Source organism: Podarcis vaucheri, assembly GCF_965113315.1.
Source record: "Podarcis vaucheri genome assembly, chromosome: Z".
NCBI lineage: Eukaryota > Metazoa > Chordata > Lepidosauria > Squamata > Lacertidae > Podarcis > Podarcis vaucheri.
Window position 1 is genome coordinate 48,582,809 of NC_138758.1, and position 26,942 is coordinate 48,609,750.

The window sequence follows — 26,942 nt, forward strand, 5'->3', positions numbered from 1 at the left end:
AGATTGGTTTTCAAACTGTACATCACATTTCTTAGTATAATTATGAAACTCCTCAAAAAGAGTTAGGGTGCTGGATATTGGCACGCAAATTATTCCCAGGGACTGAAATAAAATTTGGGAATCGCAACCCTTAAAATCCTTAGAGAAAACTCATTAAAGTTACTACACAAATGGTATTTTACCCCTTTGCAAATGTCAGAAATGTTTTATATCACCTAATTCTTGGAGGGTGATAATATTGGTGCATATTATCATTTGCAGGAATGTCGGTTGGTGTGAGATTTTTTGGGATTTAATTTTGACAGAAATTAAAGCATTGTTCGCTGCCCAAAATTAATGTTGACAGATATTTTTGATGATATATTGTGAAAAGAATTGGTCTTGTGTATGATCTTGGCAGCATGACGAGTGGTTGCAACTCAGTGGAAAACAGCCCAAAATCTTACAACGGAAAATAGCTATAATGGAGCAAATCAGACATAATTTGAAATTTTTACAAGGACTAGAAGCTCCAGACACATTTTAGATGATTTGGCATTCTTTTATGACATATACACCAGAACCACCACTTTCAATACAACCTTCATCACAAAAGCCTGGCAAATCTGAAACTTGACTTCATGACCTGATACAAGTTGATAGTCTTCTCTTGGGCTTTGTTTTTAAAACTCATGTGCAACAACTCACTCTACATGCCGTTTGATTGTTTTTCATCTTTTAATATTTGCCCGTTGTTATAATTGTTCTCTCTATTTTATATACTTTATAAAATGAAATAATAATGATAATGCTTTACCCCAAAAAAACTCACTCTCTGGTAGAGAACAGTCCACTCCACCTTCTGAGTTTACACTGAGTTTAGCCAGTTCTGCAGTTTATATTGATACAGATCTCCAGATATCTCAAGAGCTGTCACATGGAAGACAACTTGCTGCTCCAGAGTACAGGACCGGAACCAACTGATTCAAATTGCAAGAAAGGAGATACTGACTAAGCATTAGGAAGACCTTTCTGAGCAGGAGCCACCAGTAACTATTTATTATGACCACAATCTGTTGTTTTTTTATCTCTAGGGGCAGATTTCACATTGGTGAAGCTTCTTAAAAATATATTTCACATTGTTCAGACCTCCACCTAGGTAGGATGAAGGCAAATTTACCTTGTATGTTTCTTTGAACTTTCTTCTTTCCATTATGACTCTCCAGAAGGAAGGTCTGATCATTCCTTCTGCCCTGTGGCAGAACGCGTGCTGGGCAGCCTAACAGTTCCCAAAACTAGTTAAACTACAACTAAACAGAGGTCACTGGAGGCTGCATTCGGTACAGAGTCTCACCCTGGGTTTGTTTGTTTGGTTAGCCTATGACTCAGATATGCTTGAGCCATGTCCTACTACAATGCTACTCAGATGTGCTTTTTAAAGACAGTCAGTCACATCCACACCATGCATTTAAAGAACTCTGAGAGCTGCTGTATATACCCCTCCCAGAATTCCAACTTCCAGCACCCTTAGTGAGCGGCAGTTCCCAGGACTCTTTTGGGAGAAGCCATTCAGATCATCTCACCTCAGCCACAGTCTTGTGAGAAGACCTGGTGTTGTAAACAAAAATTGCCCTTTTCCCTTATGGGGTATCCAAGAGCCCATATAGAGTCCTTACATGGGTGCCCTATTGGTAGGAAAGAATAACAGAGGCCAACCAGAGAATATTGAGAAGCAAAGCAGCTAGTAAGCTTGATCCTTATTGATCCATTGCAACAGGGTGCTCCCCTCACCCGCAGGAGAGAGGAGGAACCCAGAACAATGGCATGCAAGACCTTATCAAGACTTTTGAAAATGCCACCCTGTAGATCAAGACCACCCCCAGAAACATCATGCATACATCACAGAAGGGGTGTAACCTAAGACCAACCCTCAGATACATCATACCTACATCACAGAAAAGGCAGTCTAAAACAGAAATTTGAATAAAAAAATTTTCTTCCTGTAGCACCTTAAAGACCAACTAAATTAGTTCTTGGTATAAGCTTTCGTGTGCATGCACACTTCTTCAGATACACTGAAACAGAAGTTGCCAGATCCTTCTATATAGTGAGAAGGTGGGGAGGGGTATTACTCAGAAGGGTGGTGGGAATCGGAGATTGGCAGATAGCTGAGATGAGCCTGATGAGCCTGTTGACGACTCTGATGATGCATTGAACTGTTTTAACTTGGGAGCTGTATGTGATGACTAGTGGTGTTCTGTTATTTTCTTTTTTGGGTCTGTCTTGCTGCAAAGCTTATACCGTACAGCTCCCAAGTTAAAAAAGTTCAACGCATCATCAGAGATCTACAACCTCTCCTGGACAATGACAGTTCTCTTTCTCAAGCTCTGGGAGGAAGACCTTTCATTGCCTACAGACAGCCACCCAATCTTAAACAACTCCTAACCCACAATAATACTACAACCAGACTTAACACGGACACTGGCACCAGAGCCTGCAATAAACCCAGATGCCAACTTTGCTGCCACATACACCCGGACAACACCATTACTGGCCCCAACAACATCACACATACCATCTCGGGACTATTTAATTGCTCATCGTCTAACATTGTGTATGCCATCAAATGCCAACAGTGTCCTTCAGCTCTCTATATTGGACAAACAGGCCAAACCTTACGCCAAAGAATAAACGGACATAAATCTGACATCAAGAATCACAAAACAGAGAAACCAGTAGGAGAACACTTCAATCTCCCAGGACATTCTATACAAGATCTCAAAGTAGCTGTTTTACTACAAAGGAATTTCAGAAACAGACTGGAAAGAGAAGCTGCTGAATTGCAACTCATTACCAAACTTAAAACAATGGAGACACCTGGTCTGAACAGAGACATTGGATTCTTATCTCATTATACATGACTAAGCCACTTCTCACCTTCTCACCCCTTGCCTTTTCCTGTAAGACCTACTACAGTCCTTAAGAGTCGTCAACAGGCTCATCAGACTCATCTCAGCTATCTGCCAATCTCCGATTCCCACCACCCTTCTGAGTAATACCCCTCCCCACCTTCTCACTATATAGAAGGATCTGGCAACTTCTGTTTCAGTGTATCTGAAGAAGTGTGCATGCACACGAAAGCTTATACCAAGAACTAACTTAGTTGGTCTTTAAGGTGCTACAGGAAGAAAATTTTTTTATTTTGACTATGGCAGACCAACACGGCTACCCATCTGTAACAGAAATTTGAATGTTTTTCTCCTGTCCTTGTTTATCTCCTGTCTGGCAGGTTACTTGATTGGATTTCCTGGGTAGCCTGGCCACTCTTTTGTAATGATAAATACTTAGTTCCTGGGCCATGTCACAGGCTCACACCCTATTCTTATCTTAAATGTGCCCTTAAGACAGGATTTGTGAGGAAAGAGACAATGGGGAGGTTTCCCACTTTGACCTTGCAGAGAAAACATTTGCTCAGTTTAGGAATCAAAATGGTTCCAGGTTGGTTTTCCTGTGCTGATCTATGTACGTGCTTGGTTGGTATACTTATGAACATTACCATATATCTAAGACCTCAAAATTCCTATCACACTAGGCAAGTCACTCTTCTCTCAGCTGCCCCACCCCCTTCTACTAAGTAATAACATTGACCCACCTTACAGGACTGTTGTGACTGTCCAGGTTGTTGCAGGAATTTATGTATAGGTTGGGGGGGGTTGCCCCTCCAGCAGATATCATGCACATGCAGCCCACTACCAAAATCAGCACAATCACTTTTGTGACTTTTGTGATTTGTCCCCACAAAACACTTCATCACGGTTTCTTCCTATCTATTCAAAGGGCCTCTGCTGCACGATACCAAATGTAAGAATTAACTGATAAATGTATCTGTGTACTGGCTCACTGGGAAAACTTCAGAAATTCATCTAGACATGTGAGCTCAGCTCCTCAGCAGCCCCTCTGCCTGAGTGATAATCCCTGGCATCCTAATACCTGAGTGCCAGACAGGTAGCCATTCCAGAAATAACAAACCCAGATGAAGACAAAAGGGTGTGATTAACTTGGCTGGGAAACAGGGAAATGTAAATATCTTTTTTGTTACACTGGATGGGTGTTTTGCGGAGGGCAAGGGGGACCATGGGGCAGGGTCCAGGATGCTCAGATTACTACCACCAGACCTCCCCTTTCATGATGTAACCGTGATGTATTAGTGATGTAGTTTGGGGGGTGTAACATGGGGATTAGCAGCTAATAAAAGTTTGGGGGCTCTTTTGTTTGGGGCTTCCATCTTTTTCCACCTTGTGGCAGGTGGGAGTCCTGTCACGACAGTCTTCAATCAAGACCAAGCCTACTGGCTGCTGTTTTGCTCTGGTATTCCTGGCTGATGTCCTTGTTTTTTGTCCAAGGGAGCCCTCAGATTTCTCCGTTAACAATGTCACAAAAGCCAAAAACTGCAGCCAGGTTGTTGAGTGGATCACCTGGACAGGTACATATTACACCAGTGCTGAGGGAACTGCACACAGGACCATGTTTCAAGGTCCTGTTGTTTATGCACATAACCCTGAACAATTGGGGTCCATGTTACCAGAAAGACCATGTATCTCTCTCTGTATAGACCTGTAAGTTTGCTTTGATCCTCCTGAGAAATTTTACTTGTGGCGCTGCAAAATATCATAGACCTGGGAAACAGGCATTTTTCTGCTGTTTCCCTTGTACTATGGAAAGCCATCACCTTCTGCTGTATGTGAAGCAGCAACCATCATGCCCTTCAGATATCTTGAGAAAACCTAACCTTTTTTTAAATTAATTTTTTATTAAAGATTTTCTTGTTTTACAGAAGTAAGTGTAATGTCTCTCATATTTTTTCCATGTAACATTTTTACAAATCTGTTTCATTTGTTGAGACATTAGGGGGAGGGGGGAAGGAAAATTAAACCTTTTTCTTCAGGCTTGGACTCTGTTTTACAGGTTTGACTCCCCTCAACTTTTATTTTAATCACTTTCATATGCTTTCATTTTTTAGTTTTTCTCTCTCATATGTGTGTGTGTATTGCTATCTTATTGGTTTTGATTTTGTTTTTTGTCATAGTCATAGAACCATAGATGTTGTTGTTTTTAGCTGTACACCACTTAAATAGATTTTTTAAAAAAAATATTAAGCAGGTTACAAATGATGAATGAATGTGATGCTCAGATTGGACAGTCATGGTCACAGGAACCAAGTTTCCCCACTAGCACAAACACTGTGTTGTAACAAAAAATGCCCTTTTCCCTTTTTGGGTATCCATATAGAGTCCTTACAACAGGTTCCCTATTGGTAGGAGAAAATAACAGAGGCCAACCAGAGAATATTGTTGTTTATCTCCTGTCTGGCAGGTTACTTGATTGGATTGCCTGGGGCAATGGATTGCCATTCTTTTGTAATGATAAATACTTAGTTCCTGGGCCAGGTCACAGGCTCACACCCTGTTCTTATCTTAAATGTGCCCTTAAGACAGGATTTGTGAGGAAAGAGAGAATGGGGAGGTTTCCCACTTTGACCTTGCAGAGAAAACATTTGCTCAGTTTCGGAATCAAAATGGTTCCAGGTGGTCTTCCTGTGCTGATCTATGTACGTGCTTGGTTGGTACGCTTATGAACATTACCAAATATCTAGGACCATAAAATACCTATCACAACTGCAGGAATCTACTGCGAAATTCACAGTACCCACTAAGATTGAGTTTGTGTGTGTGTGTGTGTGTGTGTGTGTGTGTGTGAGAGAGAGAGAGAGAGAGAGAGAGAGAGAGAGAGAGAGAGATGACCCTTTATTTCTGACTTCAAAACGCTGTAGTTAAAAACCGCAAGCTGTTTCAGTGTCTAGTTCAACTTCCCTTTTTCATCTTACAGGAAACTGTTAACCAATATGTTGTTGTTGTTGTTGTTTAGTCGTTTAGTCGTGTCCGACTCTTCGTGACCCCATGGACCAGAGCACGCCAGGCACTTCTGTCCTCCACTGCCTCCCGCAGTTTGATCAAACTCATGCTAGTAGCTTCAAGAACACCATCCAACCATCTCATTCTCTGTCGTCCCCTTCTCTTTGTGCCCTCCATCTTTCCCAACATCAGGGTCTTTTCCAGGGAGTCCTCTCTTCTCATGAGGTGGCCAAAGTATTGGAGCCTCAGCTTCACGATCTGTCCTTCCAGTGAGCACTCAGGGCTGATTTCCTTCAGAATGAAGAGGTTTGATCTTCTTGCAGTCCATGGGACTCTCAAGAGTCTCCTCCAGCACCATAATTCAAAAGCATCAATTCTTCGGCGATCAGCCTTCTTTATGGTCCAGCTCTCACTTCCATACATCACTACTGGGAAAACCATGGCTTTTACTATACGGACCTTTGTTGGCAAGGTGATGTCTCTGCTTTTTAAGATGTTGTCTAGGTTTGCCATCGCCTTTCTCCCAAGGAGCAGGCGTCTTTTAATTTCGTGACTGCTGTCACCATCTGCACTGATCATGGAGCCCAAGAAAGTAAAATCTCTCACTGCCTCCATTTCTTCCCCATCTATTTGCCAGGGGGTGATGGGCCCAGTGGCCATGATCTTCGTTTTTTTGATGTTGAGCTTCAGACCATATTTTGCGCTCTCCTCTTTCACCCTCATTAAAAGGTTCTTTAATTCCTCTTCACTTTCTGCCATCAAGGTTGTGTCATCTGCATATCTGAGGTTGTTGATATTTCTTCCGGCAATCTTAATTCCGGCTTGGGATTCATCCAGCCCAGCCTTTCGCATGATGAATTCTGCATATAAGTTAAATAAGCAGGGAGACAATATACAGCCTTGCCGTACTCCTTTCCCAATTTGGAACCAATCAGTTGTTCCATATCCAGTTCTAACTGTAGCTTCTTGTCCCACATAGAGATTTCGCAGGAGACAGATGAGGTGATCAGGCACTCCCATTTCTTTAAGAACTTGCCATAGTTTGCTGTGGTCAACACAGTCAAAGGCTTTTGCATAGTCAATGAAGCAGAAGTAGATGTCTTTCTGGAACTCTCTAGCTTTCTCCATAATCCAGCGCATGTTTGCAATTTGGTCTCTGGTTCCTCTGCCTCTTCTAAATCCAGCTTGCACTTCTGGGAGTTCTCGGTCCACATACTGCTTGAGCCTTCCTTGTAGAATTTTAAGCATAACCTTGCTAGCATGTGAAATGAGTGAAATTGTGCGGTAGTTGGAGCATTCTTTGGCACTGCCTTTCTTTGGGATTGGAATGTAGACTGATCTTCTCCAATCCTCTGGCCACTGCTGAGTTAACCAATATGACCCAGACATAAAACCTTTGGAACTCAATGGTTGAGATATATTTCAAATGTTGTTGTTGTTATTGTTATGTTTATTTATTTCTTGAATTTATATACCTCATAGAATCATAGAGTTGGAAGAGACCACAAGGGCCATCGAGTCCAACCCCCTGCCAAGCAGGAAACACCATCAGAGCACTCCTGACATATGGTTGTCAAGCCTCTGCTTAAAGACCTCCAAAGTAGGAGACTCCACCACACTCCTTGGCAGCAGATTCCACTGTCGAACAGCTCTTACTGTCAGGAAGTTCTTCCTAATGTTTAGGGGGAATCTTCTTTCTTGTAGTTTGGATCCATTGCTCCATGTCCGCTTCTCTGGAGCAGCAGAAAACAACCTTTCTCCCTCCTCTATGTGACATCCTTTTATATATTTGAACATGGCTATCATATCACCCCTTAACCTCCTCTTCTCCAGGCTAAACATGCCCAGCTCCCTTAGCCGTTCCTCATAAGGCATCGTTTCCAGGCCTTTGACCATTTTGGTTGCCCTCCTCTGGACACGTTCCAGTTTGTCAGTGTCCTTCTTGAACTGTGGTGCCCAGAACTGGACACAGTACTCCAGGTGTGGTCTGACCAGAGCAGAATACAGTGGCACTATTACTTCCCTTGATCTAGATGCTATACTCCTATTGATGCAGCCCAGAATTGCATTGGCTTTTTTAGCTGCCGCGTCACACTGTTGGCTCATGTCAAGTTTGTGGTCAATCAAGACTCCTAGATCCTTTTCACATGTACTGCTCTCAAGCCAGGTGTCCCCCATCTTGTATTTGTGCCTCTCATTTTTTTTGCCCAAGTGCAATACTTTACATTTCTCCCTGTTAAAATTCATCTTGTTTGTTTTGGCCCAGTTCTCTAATCTGTCATGGTCGTTTTGAAGTGTGATCCTGTCATCTGGGGTGTTAGCCACCCCTCCCAGTTTGGTGTCATCTGCGAATTTGATCAGGATGCCCTTGAGTCCATCATCCAAGTCGTTGATAAAGATGTTGAATAAGACCAGGTCCAAGACAGAACCCTGTGGCACCCCACTAGTCACTCTTCTCCAGGATGAAGAGGAACCATTGATGAGCACCCTTTGGGTTCGGTCAGTCAGCCAGTTACAAATCCACTGAGTGGTAGCATAGTCAAGACCGCATTTTACCAGCTTCTTTACAAGAATATCATGGGGCACCTTGTCAAATGCCTTGCTGAAATCAAGGTAGGCTACATCCACTGCGTTCCCTTGATCTACCAGGCTTGTAATTCTGTCAAAAAACGAGATCAGGTTAGTCTGACATTACTTATTTTTCAGAAATCCATGCTGACTATTGGTGATCACAGCATTCCTTTCTAGGTGCTCACAGACTGTTTGCTTAATGATCAGCTCCAGAATCTTCCCTGGTATTGATGTCAGACTGACTGGGCGATAATTATTTGGGTCCTCTCTTTTCCCCTTTTTGAAAATAGGGACAACATTTGCCCTCCTCCAGTCTGCCAGGACTTCGCCTGTTCTCCAGGAATTCTCAAAGATGACTTCCAGTGGTTCTGAGTTCACATCTGCCAGTTCTTTTAATACTTTTGGATGCAGTTCATCTGGCCCTGGAGACTTCAATACATCTAAACTAGCCAAGTATTCTTGTACTATCTCCTTAGTTATTCTGGGCTGTGTTTCCTCTGCTGAATCATTTGCTCCAAATTCTTCAGGTCGGGCATTGTTTTTTTTATCGGAGAAGACTGAGGCAAAGAAGGCATTGAGGAGTTCAGCCCTTTCTGTGTCCCCTGTTTGCATTTCACCATCTTCTCCTCTGAGTGACCCCACTGTTTCTTTGTTCTTCCTTTTGCTACGAACATTCCCATAAAAGCCTTTTTTGTTGCTTTTAACCTCTCTAGCAAGCCTGAGTTCATTCTGTGCTTTAGCTTTTCTGACTTTGTGTCTACATGTGCTGGCTATTTGTTTGAATTCCCCTTTGGTGGTTTCCCCCCTTTGCCATTTTTTTGTACACATCCTTTTTTAATCTTAACTCAGTTAAAAGTTCTTTAGAAAGCCACCCTGGCTTCTATACCCAGGGGTCTCAGGGTGGTTCACAGAATAAAATCAAGATATAAAACCACAGAATACCAAATAATAATAGAAAGCTCCAAGCAAGCATTTAATATAAGAGCATATATGGCTATTGAAATTTTTTAAGGCATATCTGAATCCCACGCGTTGAATGGCCAAGAAGTCAGGATGACTGAGTCAATACTCACCAGTAAACAGGCATGTTCCTGATCTATTTATTTTATTAATTACAGTGCTTTTTTTTCTTTAAAAAATGTTTAGGGGTACTCTAACTTTGACTCAAGAAAAATCACCCAGAAAGGAAATGAAGCTGCCATTGGATGTGGTAACAACGAAACTAACCAATCACCGTGCTGGATTCCAACTCCTACTTCACACATTAAACACTCGCTTCCATCCGAGACTCAGGAAACACTGTGACAGGAAATGAAGCTGCCATTGGGCGTAGCAACAGAACTGACAATTCACCGTGCTAGGGAACATTTTTTTTTTAGTTTCTTCTCGCATTAGATTCACAAAATGTTTAGGGGTATACGTACCCCTGCATCCCCCCAGAAAAAAGCACTGATTAATTACATTTGTGTACAGTGGTGCCCCGCAAGATGAATGCCTCGCAAGACGAAAAACCCAGACGAAAGGGTTTTCTGTTTTTCGATGCGCTTCGCAAGACCAATTTCCCTAGGGGCTTGCTTCGTAAGACGAAAACGTCTTGCGAGTCTTGCGATTTTTTTCACTCCCCCCCCTTTTCTAAGCTGCCAAACCGCTAATAGCCTTTTAGCCACTAAGCCTTTAATAGCCGCTAAGCCTTTAATAGCCGCTAAACCGCTAATAGCGCTAATCCGCTAATAGGGTTGCTTCGCAAGACGAAAAAACCGCTAGACGAAGAGACTTGCGGAACGGATTATTTTCGTCTTGCGAGGCACCACTGTACCACCTTTTTTCAAGCAGCATAGTTTTCCTGCTCCCCATTTTATCCTCACAACAACCCTAAGAGAAAGCTTAGGCTGAGAGTGATTGGCCCAAGGTCAACAGGGATTTGAACCCTGGTCCCTGTCCAACACTCTAACCCAGGCTTCCTTCACCTCGGCCCTCCAGATGTTTTGAGACTACAGTTCCCATCATCCCTGACCACTGGTCCTGCTAGCTAGGGATCATGGGAGTTGTAGGCCAAAAACATCTGGAGGGCCAAGGTTTAGGAAGCCTGCTCTAACCACTATACTACACTGTACCTCTCTACTGCTGTGTTCTGATACCCTCTGACATACCAAGACAGTCTTCCTCCCCTGTACAAGGTGAGCGCTGTCCCACATTTCTCTCCACTTTGGCTCAACCTTGCAAAGCAAACCTATTTGAAATCCTTAAATTTCTCATTGGCTTTGGATGGCTTCTGCACATTTTAACCCTACCACCCAAAGTCCATTTAGACCATCTAGTGGCCACATTTTTTTCCATCTCTGGAGATGACAGCAGCAGGGATTTGAGTAAAATGTTGAGGCACTATTCTGTCAGAGCTGTGTAAGAAAATACCCTGGTAACTAGTTTCATGTTCTCATCCAATCTATGATTTGACGTTTCAGGGAGAAGTACATGCCACAGAGAAAATAAGCAAATGAGGAGCATTTGTCTGCCGGTGGTGGTTCATTTTGATATAGATTAACAGCAACAACTTTATTATTTATGCCCCTCCCATCTGGCTGGGTTCACTAGTGAGGAAGCGTTTGTTGCCACCTAGAATAAAACCAGGTTCCCAGTATATTTTAGTGCAGTAATCTGGCAGTATCATCTCCACCCAAAAACCAAAGGTAGAAACAAAGGCAGAAATTCATGACCTTCTAAACTAATTTCAGGCCAATTTTTTTTTTTTGAGAGTTAATATACATTTTACAATACCAAATAAAGTCTAGCAATATAACCATACTATTAATGTGGGTTAACTCCTTTTAAAGTATTCTAGTTGTAATTCCCTTAGAGCTGTGTGGAGGTAGGATCTGACTGTCTGAAAGCCATCATCTGAGGGCTGGCAGGTGGTTGGATGTGATACAGAGGGGAGGTTGTGTATCCCTTCCCAACAGGCCCCCTCCCTGCCCCAATATGCCCTCTCCTTGGATGTTCCACTGGACAGAACGATCTCAGGTGTAACTTCCAAGAGGAGATCAAACAATCAGCCCTCTTCGTTCCAGACCTCCTGATCAGAATGGTATTTATTTATTATTGATTTCTTTTATCCCACATTCCCTCAGAGGAGTTCAAGATGACATACATAGTTGTTCCATTTTATCTTTACATCCACCCTACAAGTGCGCACGCAGACATATGAGAGAGAGAGACAGACAGGTCCAAAAGGGAGAATTTTTACTCTGCTCTCTCCACTCTTAATCTGAGACTTTTAACTACCACACCGCTGGCTAACTCTGCAATCTAAAAAATAAAGCAGCTCTTACACAGTACCAGATATCTATGCAAATACCTTTTATTACAGTTGAGCTATTTAGAAAAAAGACCAGAACATGATAAAAGTATAATACAGATAAGTATCCCACCCATACCCAGGGTGAAAAGTCATCAGACCTCTTGCCTTGTTAGGTCCAAGTAAGTAAGCATTTACTGCCTGCTGTTGGGATTTTTAAATAATAATAAAAAAAAGCTTGAAGCCTACAAAATCCGTGGCAGAGCTACGTAGTGGTGCAGCAAAAAGATCAGAATTCAGTGTTTCTCAAACTTGGTTCACCACCTGTTAAGACTACGACTCCCATCAACCATAGCAAGACCAGTGGCCAGGCATGATGGGACTTGTAGTCCAACAGCTGTTTTATTTAAGAAACAATGGTTAGATGGCCATCCTACAGTGGCTCAAGGATGGGTCCACGTTCTTCTCTGCTACCATGGGAAGGCTACCTCTGTTACCAAAGCCTGGGAGATCTGCAGCTTCCTTCCTGGCCACCCTAACCAACCCACTGCCACAACACATGTGTGGCAGAAGTGGACAGGCCCCACAGTATGATTCAAAGTCAGCAGTCGTTCTTGGACACAAGACTCTACCCAGTCTGCTCCATCCTCCTGCACACCAGATACACACTTTCATAGCAGTGCAAATTCATAGAAACAAATGAATTAAAAAAAAAAGTTCATCGAGATTGTTTCAGTGCTTTAGAAATCAACAAGCACAGAAAAGCTGCAATTCAGTCTGTGATAGCCCAGCTAGGCAGAACTCTACACACCTTTCCAGTGTTTAATCTAGCCCTGTAAGCTCTTAAAACACAGACCTACAGCTGTCTTGTTCTCTTCCTAACCAGTTTTTGTTTTGTTCGTTTTGCTTTGCTTTGCAACAGTAAAAAAAAATAACCAGCTGAAACAAATCATTTGCGTTATTCCATTGGAAACCAGTACTCCATTCTTGTTCTTGGTCCACAGCCATCAGAACACTCTGTCGAACTCTGTCTGATTGGTCGCCACAGGATTCCTGCCCTGATTGGCAGGCTGCTGTGGCATATGTCCACCCCTCCTCCTGGGAGGAGCCAGGTACTCAAACATGGATTGGTTATGGGTGGAGAGCATGTTCTTGAGATCAGAGGGCATAGGGTCGGACCAGAAGAAGTCGTGATTCAGGGCGTCATCGCTATCTATCCTTTGGGCAGGATCCAGGACCAGCAGCTTGTCTATGAGATCCAGAGCATATGGGTCTTTGACGTACGCCTTGAGCCGCTCCTTCACCTTGCGCTTCTGCCCTTTCGGAAGGTCCAGCTTCTCATACAGTTCGTACTTATCCATGTTTGGCCACACCTAAGAAGTAACCGGACAAGGATTAAATCCAGAGGAAGGAGACTGATAACCCATTTCAGCTTCCAAGTGTCAAAAAGCCCCATCAGGTCAGGCAAAAGGAAGCACTCCTTCGAACAACCAAACTATGGTTTGTTCCCACATGATACAGCAATGGCCACCAAACTGGATGCAAGGCAGAGAGCTTTCTCTGTGCCAGGTTTTCCTGATGCAGAAACAGCCACTAAGCTCTCCACCTCGCATGGCGGACAAGGCCTGCTAAGTGCACCACCTTCAAAAAGGTAGGGATGCTTGCACGGCAGTTGTTCAGGCTATACATGATTTCAGCTTTATACACAATCCCCCCAAATGTGGCCACACACAAATTGTGGGTTTGTACCACAAAGTGACTTCAGCTTAGTGCTACATTGGGTATAACCCATTAGTTGTAAAGAAACTAACAGAAACACTGAAAGTGGTCACTTAAGATTACTGTCCTAGCAATCCATGGGGCTTCCCTTGAAGAGTGTTCAGAAACTGCAGTCTTCAAGAGCTTCAAGAGGCGCTGCTGGACTGCTAAAGGGCAATGGGAATCACGCCTTGCTAGTGCCAAAACCCAGGGTGTTGAGGATGCTGCCTCCCTCCAGGACTATAATCACCACCGTTCCTTGTCACCAGCTGTGGTTGATAACAGCTGGAAGTCCATCACATCTGGAGGATAACTCTCATTGCCCAGTCCTAACTTTAACAGCTACACTGGTCACAAGGCAAGCTTCTGAGCACAATTCAAGGTGGTGATGCCTACATCACATGCCTGGTCCCCAAGGATGACCCATCCCCATTATTAGCTTGCCTGTGAAGTTAAAACCTTCTTTGCAGACCCTCTTCCAAATGCCCCACCAGCAAAGGGGAGGCAGATGGCAAGGACAAGAAGAGGCCCTCAGTCATGAAACCTTAACCATGATCACTCCAGAGAAGTTCACATGATATGCTGTATCGCTTCCCCAGGCCTCTATATTTTACCCTCCTTCGGATTTAATTTTGAAAACAGTACACAAAAGCGTAATTAGCCTGGATGTTACTTTGCTGTGCTGTACTGTACAACAAAGTGCTTTATCCCACAGCAGAATCTGAACATGGTTTTCTCAGTGGTAAGTTCCACTTTCCTTCTTCTAGGAAAGCGAGACCAGGAGGGCAGCCTTAAATGCTATGAATTATCCTAGGCTGGGAAAAACTTTTTTTAAAAAACGGAAAGAGTGTATGAATCTCATAATTAAAATAATCAAAGCGTGGGAAGTATGTGAGGGCCTCTGCTGTGCTTTGCATGGAAAAGGCACCATGCTCACTCCCCCCCACCCCGCATTTCTCAACAGGGGCATAAACAGCTGGAGAGGCTCAGTGCAGTGAAGTAGATGAACCAATTCTCTGACCGTAAATAAGGCCGCTTCCCATGCTTCTAAAAACAGCAAAGATCATGCCAGCAGTTTAAATATGATCCAGAGATTCAAATGCCATAGCTACTAAATTCAGCTCTTGCTCAAGCATTTGGGAAGCAATATCCCATCATGGATGGGCAGGATTTCATCACAGGTTGCGGGGGGGGGGGCGGCTCATTTTCTAACCTGAAAGATTAGAAAACCTACCTCCGGGGTGATGGATCCACAAAGCTGGCTGATGAGAGTGAGCTGGTGCTGTTCTGTGTTTCCCTGCATGATGGGGCTTCGGGTCCACATCTCTGCCATTATGCATCCTGCGCCCCAGAGATCAATGGGTGGTCCATAATCTCGTTCCCCTAAAAAGAAGGAAACCCATTAATTAATCTAAAAGAAACCAGGGCTGCACAACACGGCTTCAAAAACACATTAGCAATTTGCTTCCAGTCTCAACTGGAAATCCTAGCGTTGCATCCAACTAAGGTGCCCAAGTTAGCCAGTGGGTCTACTCTAAGTAGGATTAACAACCCATTGTGTGGATCTTTAAAGCCATAGAAAACTGTCTGTTGTGTTGCATTTTAAATACGGTTGTTAAACTGTGCCAAGAACTTTGGTTAGTAGGCGGGGCATAGATTCCTCAGGCAAACGAAAAGCACAAGTAGGCTACCTCTTTACAATATATCAGCAATTTACAATGCAAATTTTAAAAGAATCAAGATAACAGTCTTCTCTTTTTACAGATTGTCTAATCATGCTTTGTGATGAGGAATTCTATGCAGAAGATCAAGAGGATGGGGGAGGAAGCATGGAAATGCAAAAGGCCAGCAGAGAAGGAATGGAGTGATGAACCCTTTTCCCAGACTTGCTTTGCACAAAGGCTATAGCTCAGCAGCAGGACACCTGTTTTGCATGTAGAAGGTCCCAGGTTCTATCCCCGACAGCATCTCCAAGTAGCAGAGCCCTGCCTGAAGCCCTAGAGAGATGCCTGCCAGTCAGTGCTGCCAGTTCTGAGCTAGGTGGAGCCATTGGTCTCTCAGTAGGCGGCAGCTTCCTATGCAGAAGGCAAAGTTTTCACTAGTCAACTGAAAGGCTAGTTGTAACGAGCACAATTTAGACCCCTTCTGCCAGAAACAGTAAGTGCTTGCCTGCACTACACTGCTTCATGTGGTTGTGAAGACCTCCATGCTGAGGAGAAAGGCGGCAAACAGGCATGTTCATCTTTATTTTATTTTTTCAGGCCTTACCCACACAATTCTAAATGCAGGAGTAAAGTTGATTATCTTTTTAAAAACGTAATGCCCTATGAATACACAAAAAGGAACTTGTAAACCTCATCCTCCTGGCCTTTCATTTGGACTCAGTCTGACCCTTATGTTTTTCCTCCCCTTATGTTTTTGATCTATGGGCTACTTTTAAAACTAGGCTGCATTTTAAATTGCATTTTAACCTGTATTTTAAATTGGTGTCCTGTCCCCCCCCCCCATTATGATTTTGCTGGTGTTAGCTGCCCTGAGCCTGGCTCTGGCTGGGGAGGGTGGGGTATAAAGAAAATTATTATTATTAAACCCGGCTCCCTCCTCCCTCCCAGCAGGTCCGTAGTCAAGCTGTAGTTTGCAATGCTGGCAGCCAAACAAACTGTTGCATGACCACAGCGGTACCTTTTTATTATATGAGTAAGATCTCAGGGGTATGAAACCCTCCAGCCCTTTCTCTTTCCATCCCTTTGAACTCTGCCCAGGGCAGGCTCCCTCTCTTCAGGTCAATTCCCATACAGGCCTTGCTGTGATGGACTCCCCTGAAAATCATATCTGTTGCTCTACCTGCACCCACCTCTGTCCGTGCCCATCACTGGAATGCCAGCCCCTGGAAGGCTGCCCACAAGTGAATGCGGGTTTTGGACAAGTAAGAAAAAGCTCCTTTAAGAGGTTGAGGGGGAAAGCACAAACAGGCAATTCTCCTCCCAAATTATTGCCTACCCAGAAGCAGCTCCGGAGGACGATACCACAAAGTCACCACCCTGTTAGTGTAGCGATTGGGCTGGCTGTTCTTTGCCAGGCTGAAGGCCCGAGCCAGACCAAAGTCAGCCAGCTTCAGAACACCATCGCGGGTGATAAGCACGTTGGCTGCTTTCATGTCCCGATGCAAGATCTGGAGAAGGAAAACAATTGGGTAGATGTAGAAAAAAGATTTATTACAAGGTGCATCCTGAGAAGCAGGCAGAAAATTCCAAAGCTACAGTTCCCAACTTCCTTCAGGTCAAGAAGCTTAGGAGTAGGGGAGAGTCTCAACCAGAGAAGACCCCCTCACCTTATTACGGTGGATGTAGTAAAGGCCGTTCAGGAGCATTTGCATGACTTTCTTGATCTCCGAAAGTGTAAACTTGACGTGGGCATTGCTGAGGAGTCCAGCCAGGTCATGCTCGCAGAAGTCAAATACCAGGTAGATGCTGCCCTTGCAGCGGTTGTACGGGGAGGCTGTAGGAATTAAAAGGAAGCAGCCGCAATCACAGTCTTGCCTTCAAAGGCTCAAGGCAGGTTAAGGCACAATGATGCAGCATCAAAAACCATCTGGCAGAGAAGGAAACGATTTAGTACTCGCAGATCCACCCAAAAATGCAAAGCAAAATGTCTATCCTCCCCAGCTCCCCAAATGAGAACTGCTTCTGTCATGCTGCCATTCTGCACAGCCCTCTCTCGCAGAACCACCTCCCACAGGTGGCAGGTATAGCCAATGTGGTGCCCCCAGAAGCTGTTGGGAATGCAATGCACATCAGCTCTTGCCAGTCTCACCAACAATCGGGAGGGATGGGCATGCCAGTTAAAAATGTAAAGGGACCCCTGACCATTAGGTCTAGTCGCGGACGACTCTGGGGTTGTGGCGCTCATCTCGCTTTATTGGCCAAGGGAGCCGGAATACGGCTTCCGGGTCATGTGGCCAGCATGACTAAGCCACTTCTGGCGAACTAGAGCAGCGCACAGAAATGCCGTTTACCTTCCCGCTGGAGTGGTACCTATTTATCTACTTGCACTTTGACGTGCTTTCGAACTGCTAGGTTGGCAGGAGCTGGGACTGAGCAACAAGAGCGCACCCCGTCGTGGGGATTCGAACTGCTGACCTTCTGATCGGCAAGTCCTAGGCTCTGTGGTTTAACCCACAGCGCCACCCACATCCCTTAGGGCATGCCAGTACTCAAGACCAAAACACACGCAATATATACAATTTACACACAAAGCTACCTCGGACACTGAGCATGGCAACCTCTGGAAGGCACCATATGACTTGTTGGTGTTGGCATCCATCTTGAGACAATGGAGTGTGCCTCCAGAGGTGAAGCCAAACCACTGCATTAGTAACACCAAGGTGACCTCCCCAGGGTGCAAGCCAGGGCAGTTTGTTTGCTATTGTTATTATTATTATTATTTATTTGCAGGGGGGAGAAACACACATCCCCTACCCTCCACCCCCTGGTTGTGCAACTTTTATATCAATCTCAATATACAAATACCTGGTGACTTCCCTTCCACCCTTATCCTGGTTTCTTTAGTTTTCTATTAAATCGTGTATTAAATCGCATATTTTTAATATTCAAATTTCTTCTTCTGTTAAATTCTATTAGCTTCTATTCTGCTCAACACCTGCTAGGTTATTTACTTGTTTATACTGGTTCTTAAAATATTCAATAAATATTTTCCAGTCCGCCTTATATTCTTTATCGTCTTTTTCTCTTACCTGTTCGTTATGCCTGCCAATTCAGCATATTCAAGCATTTTAAACTTCCACTCTTCCTTGCTTGGTACCGTACTTGTTCTCCACCTCTGTGTCAATTAGATTCTAGCTGCAGTGGTGGCTTTTAATTTTTTTGTTTGTTTGTTTTTTTGGGACTTCTGTTACCATTCCCAAAAGGAATGCCTCGGGGTTTTGAGGAAAAGTTATTTTGAATATCTTTTTTAATTCATTGCAAATTACTTCCCAGAATTCCCTGATTACTTTACAGGACCACCACATGTGGAAAAAGGATCTCTCTACTTCATTGCTTTTTCAACATTTACTTTTTTCTTCTTAAAATATTTTTTTCGCTAGTTTGGCAGGTGTTAAATACCATCTGTGGGTGATTTTCATATTTTCCTGTAATGCGTAACATGCCGTGACCTTCATATTTACTGTCCATAAATTCTCCCACAGCTCATAACCAATGTTATGACCCACATCTGTGCCCACTTAATCATACCTGATTTCACAAATTCCTCTTTTGTATCCCACTCTAGCAGCAGTTTGTACATTTTTGATAATACTTCTACTTTTGTATTTAATAAATCCCTTGTGAATTGGGATTTTTGTTCTGCAAATCCAATTTTTTAATCCATCTTAAACAGTTTGTTAATCTGGTGTATCTGTTAATTTTTTTTTTAGTTTTTTGGGATCTTTCAACTTTGGTTCCTGTCCTGTAAAATCTGGGATTTATTTTTATGTCCACCATTGTTTGACCATATTTGTCCTTTTCCTTGCAGTGGCTTCAATCAGGGATATCCACGTTGGGGTTTTCCTCCAATAGATTTTTATATTTTTTCCATTCTCTCTATAATTTTTTTCTGATCACATGATTTGTAAAGGTTTTATAAATTTTCTGCCTTTCCATACCATAAGCAAATTGTGTATCATGTCGTTCCAAATTTCAACCTCTGATATTTTCCAACAATATGCAATCTTTTATCCACCATAAATATGACGCCTCAAAGTAGATTTGGAAATCTGGTAGGGCGAAGCCTCCTCTTTCTTTTATATCAATCATGACTTTATGTTTTATTCAGGGCTTCCTTCCCTGCCAGATAAACCTTGATGTATTTTTCTGCCATTCTTTGAAGCATAGGGTTTGTCAACGAATGGGATCTTTTTAAATAAGAATAACATTTTTGGAAAGATATTCATTTCAACAGCTGAAATATGGCCCAATAACAATAGTTTCATTTTTTCCCTTATTTCCAAATTTCTCTATTTCTTTCCAAACCTTTACGTATTTATCTTGGTAAATATTATAGTTATTCATTGTTAACCAGATCCCCAGATATATTTTTTCTCCTTTCCACCCATACATGATTTCTAGATCAGGCATAGGCAAACTGGGCCCTCCAGATGTTCTGGGACTACAATTCCCATCATCCCAGACCACTGGTCCTGTTAGCTAGGGATCATGGGAGTTGTAGTCCCAAAGCATCTGGAGGGCTGAGTCTGCCTATGCCTGATCTAGATCATTTTTGCTTGGTTGTCCGTATTTTCAACAATCATCTGGGTTTTTCTTTAGGTAATTTGAAAGCAGCTAGTTTTCCAAATCTGTATATCGCTTCTGGTATGCTCTTGCTCAGTTGTTCTAAAGTTAATACTAAGTCACCCACAAATGCTTTTAATTTATAGTTTTGCTGCCCAGATGCTGGGCAGTGTGTTTGGAGGTCCTGGGCTGCCCAGATGACAAGATACCACCATCACCACCCCCACCCCACTGATGTGGCACCAGCTTCGCTGCAGGAGCTGCCAGAAAGAGGCGTACAGACCCCACCCAACCGCCTTAGGGATTCCACTCTGAATTTGTGTAGGGTTTGCTCCTGAGCCTTTTCTTCTCCCAAAGATATCCTGCAACGCAGCACAGGCTTAAGATCAGAGTTTTCCTTCTCCTGGACGGGCTACCTTTCCAGGTTCATGAGCCCCATCTGCACCTCTCTACAGCAAATGCAGAAACCACCAGGACCCGCTCCAAATTCATATCTTTATAGTGCTGCTGTTTTTACATTCATATATTATAAGCAGTCCTGGAACACTTTTTTTTTTAGTGTGGAAAGATGGCACACGCCTAAATCTAATCAATCATATCATGTCATATGAGTTGTGGGATAGTGATTTCTCAATGCTTTGGATTGCGATTATTATCTCCAGCTTTCGTGAGAACTTGCAAATCGTAAAAACTGCCTTTTTTGCAGCCACAATTCTTACCTTTGGTCCTGCAGATCTCAATGAGATTCACGACGTTTTCATGCTTGAGTAGTTGTAGGATTTTGATCTCCCGTAGGGCTGTGATGGGGAACTAAAAAATAACCCGGACAGTCAGTTAGAAAACTTTAATAAATGCTAGAGATCTATGCTAAACCATAGCTTAATATAAAACAGCAGTGCACTAGTTCACATTCCTATAGTTTGTAACATGTTGCTCTGCCCTTCCAGGAGCAACAAACCACAAGCTTTGACTTACCATGACATGCAAACTATAAAACCTGGCTTGTTTCTTTTCAGAAAAAAACCCAATGGTTACAAAGATTCTTCTCGTTTTATTTACTTTTATCTATGAATCTCTTCCCTTGAGGGCTTCCAAAGGAGTTTATAGTACAATGTACATAAAAAATCACATACATAGAAAAACAACTGCATATATTAAAACAATTATTAATATTAAAATCAGTTTTTAAAAACACCATGTAAATAAAACCAATTTGTATTCAAGACAGATGCCAACTGGGACAAAGATTCTAAAAGGCTTGTTGAAAGAGTCTTTAGCAGGCTTCAAAACGATTACAGAGAAGGCTCCTGTCTGATATGAAACCAGAGGGAGTCTCAACAGGTAGGTGCCACCAACCTAAAGACTCCATTCTGACACTGTGTGGAATGGACCTCCTTACAGAATGGCATCTGCAATGTTAAGTTGGGTATGCAAGGAATAACGCGATCCTCTAGGTACCCTGGTCCAAAGCTGTATAGAACTTTGTACCCCAATGCCAGTACTCTGAACTTAATCCAGTAACTAATTGGCAGCTGTTGAAAGGACTCCTCTTTGGGGTTTTGGCTAAAAGATTTGTTTCTACTTCCGCAAGCCTTAGGGTTCCTGCCAAGACTCAGCCCTCTCTTCCACATGCCATTTGGGCAACACAAGCATCAACCCCTCTCAGCATGAACACCAGAAACAGAAGGAATTATGATACAGCAAAATAAATCCACTGCTGCAAGATGGTGAGACAGCAACTGGCTTAGATGGCCTTAAAAAAATGATGCCACAAATTCATACAGAGTGCGTTTCTCAAGTGGGATCAGTCCTGAGAGCCACAACGAAACTTTCCCTTTTGGAGGCCAGGCAGCCAGTCACCTTTATTGTATGTAGCCAAAGGTCTTTGTAGAGGCAACATACCGCTGAATGGTAAACACAAGGATAATAAAGGAAGACTACTGACTTGTTGCATTAGGGCTTCCTGGAAGCATCTGCCTGACCACTCTTTGAAACACAACACTACAACAGATGGATCCACCTCCCCCTGATCCAGGTTGCTGCACCCAATTTTGCACCCACATTCTGTTCCAAAGATGCACCTCAAAGCTACTTTACCTCCCATGCTCATAATCACCCTTACACACTGCCCCCCTCATCCCCCAACACAGCACAAACTTACCCCCTCTTTTTCATTCTCCATCAACACCTTCTTCAATGCAACTTTTTTGCCTGTTTGACGATGTTTTGCTTTGAACACCTCCCTGTAGAGAAAATGGGAAGTGTTAAGATTCACCAAGGACCTGGAGGTGTTTCCACCTGCAAACTCCCCAGAGACGCCTGACTAACTCTTGCTGGATAAATGCTGACTAGAACTCCTGGGTTCCAGAGCAACATCTCTCAGAACACCAGTTGCTGGGAGACGAACAACAGTGCTATCTTCACGTGCTCAGCTTCAGGCCTAATCCAGCAGCACCTCCCTTATCTTCCTGTGCAGTCCTCATGTAATTGAACAGGGAAAGTGCAGCTACCCTCCTAAAAATAAAAAAGCCCACACCAAGGTATACACATGATGAATGGCTTTTTTGGTACATGTACATGGAGTGAAGCTGCCACTTGATGAGGTACCCTTGGAACAAGCAGGCACTATTCAAAAAGTACTCGAGTTTTGTTCTTTTTTTTTGTAAAGTATATGTGTGCCCGATGTAAGAAGGTGCATGTGGGAGGGAAGTTGAATCCTACAGTATCCTGCTGATAAGAAAAGGAAGGAAGGAAAGACTTGAAACTGGCAGATGTGTTAAGATGCTATCCTGTGTCAGGCACATGGAAGGTTTTGCAGAACGACACAAAACATGAAGAATCCAAGCAAGCTGACACATGTTATTTGAGAGCAACTGGACAAAAGAACAGGATACCACCATCAAGAAGGTACTGTCCCAACACTGCCTCAATTGGCACTTCTAGTCAAAAATTTAACTAGTTTTCCACAGGGTTTCTCAGGCACCAGGCCAGGACCCACAGCTGAACTTTCAGGGGGGCTCAGTGGTACAGCCGCTCCCCTACCTCCTCACTTACCAGTCCCACCCACTAGTTGTGGTGAAGCTTTTTGGTCTGGAAAAAGGCCTGAAAACCAGCAACTTCTTGTATGCAAGTAAAGGTGGTTGGAGAGAGAAATTTGAGAGAGAGATCTCTCTACTCTGAGGGGAAAGGGCAAGTTCAGTAGTGTTGAAAGAATTTAGAAAGCAAGATGAAAGGTTAATAATAATAATAATAATATCTAATTTAATAAACAAGCTGGGAACAGAAAGGAAGGGGATATCAGAGAAAGGAGATTTAAAAAACTGGCAGTCTGAGTATGGGTGGGAATAAGGTGCAAGCAGAGTGTGAAAGGAGTCTGGTAGACAAAAGTATAAGAGATAGGTAACTGAGAAGAAAGAAAAACGAAAGAAAAGGCCTTTTGCACTTAAAAGCTCAGTAAATTCTGCCTAAAATGGGGAGAACGAACTGCAATACACCCAGAACAAATGTACGTATTTGGCCTGAGGAAAGCTCAGCTTTGGAAACTCCTTGTCACAAGGAAAATGCTGTGGCACCTAATTTAGATGGATCCAAAGATGGATTAGATCAGGGGTTTTCAACCAGTGTGCCGTGGCACCCTGGGGTGCTTTTAATGATGGTCAGGGTGCCATGGGCAACACTGTCCTCTGCCCCTTTTTCCTTCCTCCTTTCTCTGATGCCCTCTCATGTCTCTGCCTCCCAAAGGCTTGTGCAGCTGTTTGTTGTAGCAGCCCTGGAGCAAGCAAGCGGGTGAAGGAGCCTAGCCTGCCAGTCCACCAGCCCTTGCTGTTGGGAATGGACAGACAAGTGGGAGGCCAGGCAGGCAGGCAGGTTCTGTGCTGGCCTTTCTTGTGCTTGCTGTGTGCAAGGCCTGTCTGGGAGCTGAGTGCCTGGTGCTGGCCTCACATTCACCTTTGGCCAGTCTCCGTTGGGCCACTAAGGCTGGGGGCATCCTCTTCCCAGGCCCCTGTGGGGCAGTGTGAGGAGGCACCTCTCTTTGGGGCAGGGTGGGCAGCTCAGAGACCAGGCAGCAGCAGCAGCAGCTGCTCAGAGGACTCCCAAGGGGAGAGGAGAGGAGGCTGAGGGAACACTCCACAAGGGAGGGTGTTTGAAAAGGGTTCAGGGGCTGCCAGCTCTGCAGGCAAGGGGGGACATAACCAGGCTCCTGAGCCCCACAGGGGTACCGCAGAAAGAATGGAGTTGGTCAAGGGAGCCGTGGACTCAAAAAGGTTGTAAACCTCTGGATTAGATGGTTGTTGTGCCCCCCTCCAAGTAAGGTGGCTCTCTCATGCAATTTGAACCTGGGTCCCCTCAGGCCACATTCTACCTCTTTTATGATCTTAATCAGAGTGGAGGCACTATGAAATGCATCCAGAAGCAAGACTTTCTCTCCAGCTAATCTACTTCCTGGGATTATTAAGGTGATAAAACGGGGGTGGGTCTGAACCACCTATGCTGCCTTGGTCTTTTCCAAGGGACAAATAGTATCAGTACAGATAGGTAGCCGTGTTGGTCTGCCATAGTCAAAATAAAAAAATTCCTTCCAGTAGCACCTTAAAGACCAACTAAGTTAGTTCTTGGTATGAGCTTTCGTGTGCTTTTTCGTGTGCATGCACACGAAAGCTCATACCAAGAACTAACTTAGTTGGTCTTTAAGGTGCTACTGGAAGGAATTTTTTTATTTTTAGTATCAGTACAGTAATTAATAAAGGCTGTCTGCAATCAGCGAAGGGAGCTGGTGCGGGGGAAGCAATTCAGTGTGTGAAGCTGGGGAGTTATTTAAGAGACACGAGCGAGGAACAAGACTTTTGGGGAGGGCAGCAAGGAGCTAAAGGGGGAAAGGAAGGGGCAGCTCAGGCCGCCGCGGTGGGAGCTTGACCGGAGAGCAACTTGGGGAGGCAACTAATCAGGAGGGGTGGGACTAGAACAGGAAGAGCAGAGGAAGCAACCGTACAGGAGGCCAGAATGAAGGCGAGGCAATGGGAGACCCGAGGGGAGAGGAAAGGGGGCGGCCCCCCAGGGAAGCCTGCATGAAGGACGTCTGTTGGGAGCCTGTGCTAGGAGCCCATAAGGGAGGCCGTGGGGCTGGAGCAGTGGGGGAGCCTGTGGCGCAGGGAGCTTTTTCGGGGGTGGGGGACACTGCTGGGGGCGGGGGGGGTCCATGGGGAGGTGGGGGGCGCGGGGGGCTCCCCGCAGGGGGGGGACGGGCGCCCGGCAGAGCCTCACCCGAAGGTGCCTTGCCCGATCTTGGCCAGCTTCTCGTACTTGGAGACCTCGTCGCAGTAGGGACACTCCACCGCGTCGTACTGCTTGGCCATGGCGGAGCCGGCGCCCCTGATCTCTTCTGGCTGCCGCCGGCCGCCGTCCGAGGGGCGCAGCGGCACGTTTCCGGGAACGCTTCCGCCCGGCCGCTCCATTTCTCTGCAGTTCCACTCGTCCCGCCGCCACTAACGCCACTTCCGGGATACGGGAACTCGCTGCCGTGAGGCACGCCGGGCTTTGTAGGCGGGCGAGCGGGCGGGGCGGGGCGGGTCCCAGGGAAAGCCCCGCCCCGCCGGGGGACCTGCAGTGCAGCGCGCAGGCCTCAAGAGGGAGCCAAACAGCCGCCTTTTATCAGGAAAGGTGGGGGTTCAACAGATGAGATGGGGCGGAATAGGGGGAGCTGACCCTGGTAAATTTCTGCTTCTGTTTTAACTCGGGTTCTCCCCCCCCCTTGCATAATTTACAGGTGCTGTACCCTCAAAAGGCAGGTTCATCCATCCATCAGGCAACTCTTATTTCCATCTCCCAACCTGTTTACCATCCAGCCTTGATCCAGAGTTTCTGAGAATGCCAAAAGCTATTTGTGACACTTTGATGGGCTAAATAAAATGAGTTGTGTTTTGTTTCTGTTATTTGTTTAGCCTGAGCGCTACATTTCTCTGTGGGCAACTGTCATCCATGGTGATCAGGGCCAGAGGCAAAAGTGGGTGTGGCCAGAGGTAGACGTGGGAGGAGCAATGAGTGTGAGTCATCCCCCTGCTGTAGCCAAACACGGATGGGAACTGCAGTTCATTCACACCTGGAGGGCAACATGTTACCTGTCCCTGCTGGCCACACAAAAGCCAGAGCCCTGAGCCATTGGCCTGGGAAGGCAGCAGTTGTACTGGACAGTGATGCAGTAATGGACTGAGGTTGAATCCCGACAAGACAGAAGTACTGCTCTTGGGGACAGGGAGTGGGCTGGTGTGGAGGACTCCCTGGTCCTGAATGGGGCTACTGTGCCCTTGAAGGACCAGGTGCGCAGCCTGGGAGTCATTCTGAACTCACAGCTGTCCATGGAGGTACAGATCAATTCTGTGTCCAGGGCAGCTGTCTTCCAGCTCCACCTGGTACGCAGGATGAGACCCTACCTGCCTGTAGACTGTCTTGGCAGAGTGGTGCATGCTCTAGTTATCTCCCACTTGGACTACTGCAATGCGCTCTATGTGGGGCTACCTTTGAAGGTGACCCGAAAACTACAACTAATCCAGAATGGGGGGAAAACCAAAAAAAAACTAATCCACAAAGTGGCAGCTAGACTGGTGACTGGGGGCGGCTGCCGAGACCACATAACACCGGTCTTGAAAGACCTACATTGGCTCCCAGGACGTTTCCAAGCACAATTCAAAGTGTTGGTGCTGACCTTTAAAGCCCTAAATGGCCTTAGCCCAGTATACCTGAAGGAGCTTCTCACCCGCCATCATTCTGCTTGGATGCTGAGGCCCAGCGCCGAGGGCCTTCTGATGGTTTCCTCACTGCAAGAAGCAAAGCTACAGGGAACCAGGCAGGGGGCCTTCTCGGTAGTGGCACCCACCCTGTGGAATGCCCTCCCATTAGATGTCAAGGAGATAAACAACTACCTGACATTTAGAAGACATCTGAAGGCAGCCCTGTTTAGGGAAGCTTTTAATGTGTGACATTTTAATGTATTTTTAATCTTTGTTGGAAGCCACCCAGAGTGGCCGGGGAAACCTAGCCAGATGGGCAGGGTACTGTTGTTGTTGTTGTTGTTGTTGTTGTTGTTGTTGTTGTTATATTAAAAGAACCAAAGTGAGAAAAACATAAAACTCTGCAGTGTTGTTATGA

General features: G+C 44.8%; 2 protein-coding genes and 1 long non-coding RNA gene across 3 annotated transcripts in view; 1 reads left to right on the top strand and 2 right to left on the bottom strand.

Moving 5' to 3' along the window:
- The window catches only part of FPGS (folylpolyglutamate synthase), a 48,848-nt gene extending 47,608 nt beyond the window's left edge, over nucleotides 1–1,240 (bottom strand). The window contains exon 1 of the mRNA XM_082208913.1: nucleotides 1,160–1,240. Coding sequence (XP_082065039.1) covers nucleotides 1,160–1,222 — 63 coding nt within the window. The 5' untranslated portion in view covers nucleotides 1,223–1,240. The remainder of the gene's footprint in view (nucleotides 1–1,159) is intronic.
- A 10,559-nt stretch (nucleotides 1,241–11,799) lies between these two features.
- CDK9 (cyclin dependent kinase 9) lies at nucleotides 11,800–25,300 on the bottom strand. Its single transcript, XM_082208962.1, has 7 exons — nucleotides 25,062–25,300; nucleotides 21,961–22,042; nucleotides 20,519–20,609; nucleotides 16,844–17,010; nucleotides 16,513–16,684; nucleotides 14,747–14,895; nucleotides 11,800–13,127 (listed from the first exon to the last, which is right to left on the bottom strand). The coding sequence occupies exons 1-7, from the start codon at nucleotides 25,250–25,252 to the stop codon at nucleotides 12,762–12,764; spliced, it is 1,218 nt and encodes a 405-aa protein (XP_082065088.1). The 5' UTR covers nucleotides 25,253–25,300; the 3' UTR covers nucleotides 11,800–12,761.
- Nucleotides 22,341–25,723, top strand: LOC309524404. The gene is made up of 2 exons (XR_014215887.1): nucleotides 22,341–22,706; nucleotides 25,564–25,723. It is a non-coding gene; the product is annotated as an uncharacterized lncRNA (long non-coding RNA).
- Nucleotides 25,724–26,942: the final 1,219 nt, after the last annotated feature.

Coding starts and splice junctions, on each gene's coding strand:
- CDK9 (XM_082208962.1), bottom strand. CDS start 25,252: ATGGAGCGGCCGGGCGGAAGCGTTCCCGGAAACGTGCCGCTGCGCCCC. Junction 20,610..21,960: donor TGGAGAATGAAAAAGAGGGG/GTAAGTTTGTGC, acceptor GTTATTTTTTAG/TTCCCCATCACAGCCCTACG. Junction 17,011..20,518: donor TGAGATCTGCAGGACCAAAG/GTAAGAATTGTG, acceptor TAATTCCTACAG/CCTCCCCGTACAACCGCTGC.